This window comes from Glycine max, chromosome 2 (genome assembly GCF_000004515.6).
Source record: "Glycine max cultivar Williams 82 chromosome 2, Glycine_max_v4.0, whole genome shotgun sequence".
Taxonomy (NCBI): domain Eukaryota; kingdom Viridiplantae; phylum Streptophyta; class Magnoliopsida; order Fabales; family Fabaceae; genus Glycine; species Glycine max.
In genome coordinates, this window is record NC_016089.4 from 24,202,974 (window position 1) to 24,213,346 (window position 10,373).

The 10,373-nt window shown below is 39.1% G+C and overlaps 1 protein-coding gene across 1 annotated transcript; it reads left to right on the plus strand.

The window, feature by feature from the left end:
- The first annotated feature begins 5,890 nt into the window (after positions 1-5,890).
- On the plus strand, positions 5,891-6,448 carry LOC106794350 (uncharacterized). The gene has a single exon (XM_014761601.1). The coding sequence runs from the start codon at positions 5,891-5,893 to the stop codon at positions 6,446-6,448; it is 558 nt and encodes a 185-aa protein (XP_014617087.1).
- The last annotated feature ends 3,925 nt before the right edge of the window (positions 6,449-10,373 follow it).

A 10,373-nucleotide genomic window follows, 5' to 3' on the forward strand; every position in this document is an offset into this window, starting at 1 on the left:
GTTGTGATACTTGTGCTTTAAATTTGTTTCAAGACATGAAAGAAAATTACTATGTAGCACAAGTAACAATAATCGTAGACATGTCAAGATTACATAGTGTGCACTCAAAGCTTGATTTCCATGGGATTTAAAGGATGTCAAAGTGGGGTGAATGCAAGCAAACTTTTCTTAGATTTTTGGAATTGTAGAGAAATCATTGACAACAGTACTTCAAAGTCTCAGGGAAGGAATGACATGAAGACCTTGAATGATGAAGGAATGAAATTGGGGGTTACCAGGGGAGGGGTAGATTGGGGTTGGTGTCATTTTGTACATAGCAAATTTTAGTGACGTGTTGTGCAACAAACATTGAATTATGATTTGATTTGGGGCAAGCATGTTAAAAAAAGTCTATTACATGTAATCAACAGTCAATGGATGCGTGATGGAATATAAATACTATATCTTGAGAAATACACATATAGATGGCATCCTTAGGACTTCATCCAGCTGATGTTTGTCGCCAATTTCATCATCCACCACCCTTATCTTCTCTGGCTTCTCACGTTTATTGTTGTTAAACCCATATTAATGCCTTCTTCCCTTCATGTCTTGTTTTATCACAACTTTAGCTGAATCTCCTATCTTCAGCATAGTTGAATCTCCTGTCTTATTCTCCAATGACACACTTTGATGGCCTGTATCTATTTTCTTCACATGTTCTAGTGCTTCAGCTTCAGAATGCATAGAGCAATCTGAACTTTCCAGTGATCACCAAAGGCTTCTGCATTAGCATTAACACTCTCCGCCCTTTTTGCTTTATGCTTCTGTGCTGCATTTCGTGCTTCCTCCTTATAATTCTCTGATTTATTAGAGGTTGCACTAGAAGAATCAGCACCAATCCGTGCCTCTTCCTCCTCTACCAGCTCAATATCTTTCGTTTCACCTTTGCTTTTGTAAACTACACTGTAATTTACAAAACAAAAGTTGAAAGGAAAGATATTGAGCTGGTAGAAGAGGAAGCAGCACAGATTGGTTCTGATCATTCTAGTGCAACCTCTAATAAATGTGAGATTTATAAGGAGGAAGCACGAAATGCAGCACAAAAGCATAAAGCAAAGAGGGTGGAGAGTGTCAATGCTGATGCATAAGCCTTTGGTGATCACTGGAAAGTTCAGATTGCTCTATGCATTTTGAAGCTGAAGCACTAGAACATATGAAGAAAAGAGATACAGGCCATCAAAGTGTGTCATTGGAGAATAAGATAGGAGATTCAACTGTGCTGAAGATAGGAGATTCGGCTAAAGTTGTGATAAAACAAGACATGAAGGGAAGAAAGCATAAATATGGGTTTAACAACAATAAACGTGAGAAGCCGGAGAAGGTAAGGGTGTTGGATGATGAAACTGGCGACAAACATGAGCTGTATGAAGTCCTAAGGATGCCATCTAAAAGAAAATACCGATGCCTCAATCAGAAAAAAATGTAGCTATCACTTACTTGCTATGGTGACCTCTCTCTCTATAGAAAATTACATTAGACGATGTTAATCAATTCTCCTTCATCATGATCATTATGATTAGCATGAACGTCGTCAGCTTTTTCTCCGACAACGTTAGGAGTGATTTGTGCGGTCAAAGGACTAACATAGATGTCCATGTATGAATCATCATCTTCTACATTAACACCAATTGTTTTGCCCTGCAGAACCACGCACCACCTTTCATCACAAGGGTCTTGCACGTAAAATACTTGTCTAGCTTGTTCTGCCATGATGAAAGGGTCACTGTGGTAACCAAGTTTCTTTAGGTCTACTAGCATAAATCCTATATCATTGGTGCGCACACCGGTGTTGCTGTCAACCCATTTACATTTGAAAACACATACCATAAATTTCACATAGTTAAGCTCCCAAATTTCATCAATGAACCCAAAGTAAGGGATGGAAGCTACACAGGGATTGGCATCATTCACACTTGCAAAGTGTTGAGATTCAGCCCTTAGGGTGACCCTGCTGTTCTGCATTGTACTTTTGTCATCTTGTGCTTTTGTGTAAAATGAATACTTGCTTATGTCGTATCCTTGCCAAGTTATAACATTTCTTTTAGGCCCATCTGCTAGCTTTCTTAATGTTTCTGAAGCATTCTCATCTGCAAAGATTGTATCTTTAAACCAATCACAAAAAGTCTTGTTATGCTTTTTCAACACCCAATTCTTTAACATTTTTGGATTATTCTATTCAACTAAAGCTTCATGCTTAAGTATGTATGGCAAAACTTCATTACTGTTGTTCAAGACATACAAGTGAGCTTGTAACAAATGTTCTACACTTGGAGTGATCACATGCAGTCCTCTTGAACCCTTACCACCCACTCTGTCATCATGCCGAGACTCAAGAAGGCCAACAGGTTTAGCCTCCTCTAAGTATTCTGAACAAAATTCAATGGCTTCTTCTGCAATGTACCTCTCAACAATAGATGCTTCTGGACGATATAGATTCTTTGTATACCCTTTTAAGATCTTCATGTATCGCTCAATCGGGTACATCCACCGTAGATAAACAGGACCACAACATTTGACTTCTTTGACCAGATGCACAATCAAGTGAATCATGATGTCAAAGAAAGCAGGGGGAAAATACATCTCCATCTGGCACAGTATAATTGCGGCCTCATTTTCCAACTCATCAAACTTGACAGGATCAATGACTTTCTACATATAGCATGGAAGAAAAAGCATAGGCGAGTTATCGCTAACCTGACTTTGTTTGGCAAGATGTCTCATATAGCCACGACCAACAATTGTTGCATGAGCACGTGACAATCATGAGACTTTAACCCTACAAGCTTAAGCTCCTTCAATTGCACAAGGCTATTAATATTTGAAGAGTATCCTTGTGGAACCTTCACCCGACGAAGACACTGACAAAAACTTATCTTCTTCTTTTTGGACAAAGTATGGCAGGCTGGGGGCAAGTAAATTTTCTTCCCATCAGACCTTGGATGCAACTATGATCATATGCCCATATCAACTAGATCTTGTCGGGTATTCAAGCCATCCTTCGTCTTGCCTTGAATGTTAAGGAGCATCCCAATCACACTGTCACAAACATTTTTCTCCACATGCATAACATCAATACAATGTCTAACATCAAGATCAGACCAGTACGGAAGATCAAAGAAAATGGACCTCTTCTTCCATATGCAACTCTTACTTTTATCCTTCTTTTGGGTCTTCCCAAATACAGTATTCAAGTGTTGAACCCGCTGATATACCTGCTCACCAGTCAACGGTATCGGCGCAATATCATGCTCTTGACTTCAATTAAAAGCTTTTTTCAGTCGTCTGTAAGGATGATTGGGTGTTAGAAAGCGGCGATGCCTACTGTAGACTGTTTTTCTCCCATTATTAAGTTGTATGTAGCTTGTGTTTTCTTCACAGATGGGGCATGCATGATGACCCTTAACACTGTAACCGCTGAGATTCCCATATGCTGGAAAGTCATTAATGGTACAAAAAAGCATTGCACGCATTTCGAACGTCTCCTTGCGATACGCATCAAACACTACAACCCCCTCATCCCACAACTTTCTCAGATCTTCAACCAATGGACCTAGATAAACATCAATGCCATTTCCTGGCTGTCTTGGGCCCGATATCATCATAGACAACATCATGCATTTTCGCTTCATGCACAACCAAGGAGGCAAATTGTAAATTACTAGCAGAACTGGCCATGAACTGTGTTGAGTGCTTAAGGTGCCATATGGATTCATTCCATCACTGGCTAGTCATAGTCTAAGATTTCTTGGCTCTTTCCCGAAATTCAGATACAAACCGTCAATCTTCTTCCACTGCGAGCAATCAGCCGGATGACGGACCATTCCATCAAAAATCCTTCCATTTGCATGCCATGTAAGGTCTTTTGCGTTGTCCTCATTAGAAAAAAGACGCTTAAACCTTGGAATGATTGGAAGATACCACAAAACCTTCGCTGGGGGGCCCTTGTTGGAGTTTTCATCAGAACTGCTTTCGTCTTCATCCTTCTCTTGTACCATGAAGTCCCACAGATAGGGCATTTCAACATTTCTTGGAATTCATGCATGTACAGTATGAAATCATTGGGGCAAGCATGAATCTTCTGATACTCCATACCCATCGGACATAATATCTTTTTCGCCTTATAGTAACTTTTAGGCAACGTGTTGTCCTCTGGAAGCAGATTGTGCACTACCTCAAGCAATGAGGTGAAACTTTTGTCACTCCACTCATACCTGGCCTTCACATTAACCAAACATAACACAGTAGACAACAGGGTTAAGGAACTCTTGCACCCTGCATACAAAGGCTTCTTTGAATCACTTTGTAATCCTTCATACACAGGGGCGTGTGCTTGCTGGAAAGACTCTTGTCCAAGGTCATAAATCATGTCCTCCAACCGATCTCCCATTTCTACATCAAATGGTTCAGATTGGGACCCACTCTGCATGTCTGTGAGTTCACCATGCCATATCCATGTAATTCTTCTTAATCCCATCACACAATAGATGGTCCCGTATGTCATCGAGTAGTTGTCATCTTCCATTCAAACAGTTGATGCAAGGATAATAATATTTTCCTTCTTCATTCGGTCGACCTCTTTCTGAAGCAAATTGCAAGAACTGTTCGATGCCATCCTCATATTCTAGGCTCATGCGACTTTCATTCATCCAACTTCGATCCATCTAAGCAATTCCATGCATTAAAATCTCACTTTTTTATTTATAGGTGTGGCCCTATCCCATTTAGGAAAACTGTCTTTTATGTTAGCTTCAAACGTCAGGGTTACCATTATTTACAAAAATTTGACTAAATTTTGGCAGCATTTCGCATTGGTCTCCAAGTACATGACATGACATCGATGAAATGAATTTCCCGATAATCAAGTATGCACTCAGAGAACAACTTGAAATGCATTGAACCGAAATTTCATCAAATTAATGAAAATAATAATAACCTTGACGAATGAATCTATCATAAAAATACCAGTCTCCCTAAGCTGTCCAAACGGACAATTCAAGACTAAATACAATGACTGATGCAAACTATCTGCAAGAATCATTGCATTCAGTCTCAAATGAGAATCTAAGGTTCACTTAGCATGAACAACAGTTGTGTATATAGAAAATTACATTCATGACATAAAAGAACATACAAAAGGTAAATTTCAAATTCTGGGTGGAGGGTGCTTATGCTTTATTATTGTAGTTGGGTATGTGTGTGTGTGTCTATCATGAGGGTGTGTGTGTGTCTATGTGTGTTTGTCTTTGTGTGTGATGAGGGTGTGTCTGTGTGTTTGTGTCTTTGTGTGTGATGAGGGTGTGTCTGTGTGTGTGTTTGTGTCTTTGTGTGTGATGAGGGTGTGTCTGTGTGTTTGTGTCTTTGTGTGTGATGAGGGTGTGTCTATGTGTTTATGTCTTTGTGTGTGATGAGGGTGTGTCTGTGTGTTTGTGTCTTTGTGTGTGATGAGGGTGTGTCTGTGTGTTTGTGTCTTTGTGTGTGATGAGGGTGTGTGTATGAGGGGGGTGTGTGTGTATCATCAGGGTGTGTCTGTGTGTTTGTCTTTGTGACTTTACTGTAAGGGCCTTATTTCTTTATTTATAGAGGGTGTGTGTGTGTGTGTGTGCGTGCAGGTGTGTGTCTGTGTGTATGTGTGTTTGGGTGTGTGTCTGGGTGTATGTATGTATGTGTGTGTGTGTGTGTGTGGGTGTGTCTTTGTGAAGGGTAGACAATTGCTCCATGGTGTTCTGGTTGCTAATGAGGTAGTTGAAGAGGCTAGGTGTTTAAGAGGTCCTGCTTGGTGTTTAAAGTGGATTTCAAAAAAGCCTATGATTCATTGTCTTGGCAATTCCTTTTTTATATGATGAGAAGAATGGGGTTCCATGATAGATGGATTGGATGGAATAAGGGGTGCCTCACATCAGCCTCTATATCTATTGTAGTGAATGGAAGCCCAACCTCTGAATTTAAGCCTCAAAGAGGTTTGAGACAAGGGGATCCTTTGGCTACCCTATTGTTTGAGTTGGTTGCTGAAGGCTTGACAGGAATGATGAGGGAAGCAACACTAATAGATTGCTTCCAAAGCTTCTTGGTGGGGAAGAACAAGGTTTCAGTGAATATCCTCCAATTTGTTGACGACACTATTTTTTTTGGGGAAGGTTCAATGGATAATGTTAATGTTGTGAAGGCCATTCTTAGAAGCTATGAAATGGTTTTTGGCCTGAGAATCAATTTTGCTAAGAGCCAATTTGGAGCAATTGGGCAATCTGAGGAGTGGTGTTGTATTGCTGCTGATTTCTTATACTGTGCCATGCTTCATTTTCCCTTTTGTTACCTAGGGTTGCCAATAGGTATCAATCCGAGAAGGAAGGTGGTGTGGGAGCCTATAATTAGGAAATTCGAGCCTAGGTTGAACAAATCGAACCATTGAAGCATCTCTATGGCTGGCAGAATCACCTTAATTAATGTTGTCATAACAACATTGCCCTTGTTCTATCTGTCTTTTTCCAGGGCCCCCTCAGTAGTGATTAATAGACTAACTGCCATTCAAAGAAACTTTCTTTGGGGTGGCAACTTAGAAGGGAAGAAGATCGCTTGGGTAGCTTGGAGTCAAGTGTGTTCATCTAGAGAAAAGGGAGGATTGGGAATTAAAGACATCAAGGCCCTCAACAATGCTCTTCTAATTAAATGGAAATGGTTGATGTTTCAACAAACTGATAAACTTTGGAGCCGAATTTTGATTTCGAAGTATAGAGGTTGGAGAGGCTTGGAAGACGGGCCACCAAAGCCACATTTCTCTCACTGGTGGTATCACTTGAGATCCATTAATCTACATCGGAGTATGGCTGAGGTTTCTAAGCAGTTTATTTGGAAGTTGGGAAAAGGAGATGAAATTTTGTTCTTGGAGGACTCTTGGGTTGATGGTGGGATAACTCTTAAAGAAAAATATCTACAATTATATCGAATTTCCTTACAAAGACTTCAGACAGTAGCAGATTTGGGTTCTTTTTGTGAATCTGGGTGGGAATGGAAGTTCTCTTGGTGGCGAAATTTGTTTGATAATGAGATGGGGATAGCTTCATCTTTTATTGATTAGACTGCTGCTATCAACCTAAACGCTAGGTTTAAGGATACTTGGGTGTGGGGAGCTGCATGTAATGGGATCTTCTCTACCAAAAGTTATGCCTCTGTGGTGGGAATTCAACTCCTGGGTTAGGGAGGACAGAGTTCTTCATTGTAGGCCCATGGATAATTTCCTCCAGCACTCCTCCATAGCAGGCTCGAAGGTTTCCAATAGAAGAAGGAAAATATGGTGGATAGCAGCTACAAGGTCAATATGGAAGCTCCGCAATGATATCATCTTTCATAATCAACCTTTTCACATCTCTAAGTTGGTGGAAAACACAAATTTTCTCACTTCGTCCTGGCTGAGGGGGCGGGAGAAGGACTTTAATGTTCCTTTTCATCAATGGTCCTCAGCTATGTCTATGGCTTTTAATTAGAGTGTGCTCTGTAAGGTCAGGCTTCTGGTGGTTTCTTGTAGGGCAAATGTATTTCTGTTTTTTGTTCTCTATTTTAGGAGATCTTCTCTCGTGTGCTATCCTGTAGTACCTCTGGTACTATTTATTGCTTAATATATATATATATATATATATATATATATATATATATTAATTTTGTAGTTCAATAAAAAACATATATATAGACAATACAAGAGAGAGAGAAGGGTAGTGGCAGTCACAACTCACTGCTGCCCTCCTGAACAAGCTTACCAACTAAGCTACCAAAAGTAGATAAAAATACAAAAACATTCAACACTAACAATTAACAACTTGTGAGAGTTAAAATCACAGTAAATACTTCAAAGATATCAGTCCAATGAAAGAAAGGTCATGTAGAGAGGCATAGCATAAGTTACAAATATACCAGTAATGCATACAACAACAATTTCAAATTAGTTTTTGAATCAAAGATATAAATACCTGAGTTCGAGGCTTCAGCACAATTGACTTTCCAGCAATGACCGCAAGACCACATTGAATTTCGAAACAGCAATGACCACGGGATCAACAATGGCTAAAATCGCTCGTAATGGAATTTGAAAATAGTATGGCAGCATAATTTAGTGTTTAGCAAATTAAATAAAAAGGCTAAATGACATTATAAATAATATATTTGATTCCACCAAAATAAATTTTAAGGCACTTAATTTTTAGAATCTGTTTTAATCTCAAAGTGGATAACAAATCATGTTTTTGTACAATCAAAGTGGATAAAAACATGTTTCTCTCTAGTAGTTATCACCCTATCACCTGGAAGGAGACAAATCACAGGGCCTTACAATATAACTAACATACCATTGTTAACATGAAGAAAAGAGTCTGTGCTAATGCATGTTATTAGGCAGAATGTTATTAATTTTAATTTCTCTCCTGCATCCATTTCCTTCCCTCTATCTAGTTTTAGCCTTCTCTTCACATAAGTAAGTTTTGCTTTCAACCTTGCTAGCTGCTACTTTTGCTTATTATTATGGCCTTTTAGCACTCAAAAGTTGTCATAATACTAGTTCTATTACTTGAAAGTGTTTTAGTATCTTTACTGAGTCTCTCTAATTTAACCGAGTCTCTCTAATTTGGTTAATAAAATTGATTTTTACTGAGACTCTCTAATTTAACTTTCATTTTATTGCTATAGTAAATATTGATTCAGAGAAGAAAAAGAATACTTTGGGCATAAAAGTTGTTGCTAGGATAGCAGCTGCTGCTTCTGCTTTAGCTATATAATCAGCATAAAGCCTTAGAACACTCCTAAACTGAATAAACCAAGTGGAACTAGTTACTTTTTAATTGACATACTTAAATTATTTACTTTTAGTTTTACATGTACACACGTGCCATCCACCGCTACCTAAAAGGCTAAATATGAAGAGAATTTCTAAGTTGAACCACTGAAAAAAAATCACATTCCTTCTCCCTACCCCCACCGAATTCTAGTCCTTGTGGACATACTACCTATTTTTGTTTTGTTACAAAGCCGAATGCACTTACTATTTGCCCTTTGTGCTTTTCAAATTTTGGTATTTTCTTTCCTTTTTTTCCAGTTGTTTTTCTAAACTCATTTAGTATAATTGTATCATTGTTGAACTATCAGGGGTTAGAGGACTTGAGGCATTCTCTTTTGTACACAACCTTGTTGCTAGATGCAACAATTGCATCAGCTAAGGAGGACATTACAAGAAGAGAATGTGAATTGATCCATGTGAATGACCTCTTAAGCAGGGTCATCAAGGAGAGACATGAGGCACAAGCAAAATGCCAGAAGCTAATGCTGGAAAAACTAGAACTCCAATAGAAGCAACAGCTAGAACAACACCAATTTGTTCAAACACATCAAAGAGATACCATATCACAAAGTGAAGAAGAGCAGCAAGAAGGCTTCTGTAACACCCTGGAAATTTCTACCCGGAATTTTTGGAAACGATGTATTTTGAATGATTATATATATATAAGTATTATTCAGTGTCTATGCCTATATGTTCTTGGTAAGGGTAGGAATAGTAGGGGCAAGATACGCGGGTTAGACTAATTAAGGAAGAGAAATCCATAACTGGGAGGTTATGGGTTAATTCCTAATTAATTAGTTTAAAAATCATCGTTTTGCGTGCGACTTAAAAGTTAACGAAACCAACCTCTAAACCACGCTCGGGGTTTTATTCTGTGCGTTTTGATATATATATTGCTTGCTTTCGAAAACTGGCCCCGGCGGACGCAGAGAAACGCGAGAAACTGGAATCAGAGAAACGGCACGCAAACCGAGGCAGGATTTTAGCGTTTCAAAGGTCAGATTTTTCTCACTTTTGTGACTGAGTATGGGTCACAGTCAAAAAGAGAAAGTGGGCCCTTTTTGCTCCAATCAAATAGGGACATGTGGCAGAGCTTGAATAAAATAATAGAAAAAGAGGAAAACCTTTTATTTAAAACCAAAAAGCTTTTCTCTCTCTTCACTCAGCCCTCATTTTTTTTTTCAGACAGCTTTCTCTCTCCCTCACGTTGCTTTTCTTCCTCCCTCATTCTCCATTGAAGCTCCACACAAAGCTTCAACCTTTGGCCATCATTTCTGCTCCAAATTGCGAAAGGAGGGCATTTTCGGGGTCGTGAAGTGCGTGGCTACGAGTGGGACTTCGAAAATCCAGGTTTGGGTGGACTTCTTTCTCTCTTAAATTTCGTGGGTATGGGGTTTTGGGAGATATGATGGGTGGTTATGTTAGTTTTCTGCTGTGTGATGATTATTTGTGAAGGCATTTGCTGAAAACTTGTTGAAATTGCCATGTTTGGATGAGTTAAACATACCCATTC

Bases quoted from the DNA above. Each gene is read 5' to 3' on its own strand.
- LOC106794350 (XM_014761601.1), top strand. From the start codon at position 5,891: ATGGGGTTCCATGATAGATGGATTGGATGGAATAAGGGGTGCCTCACA.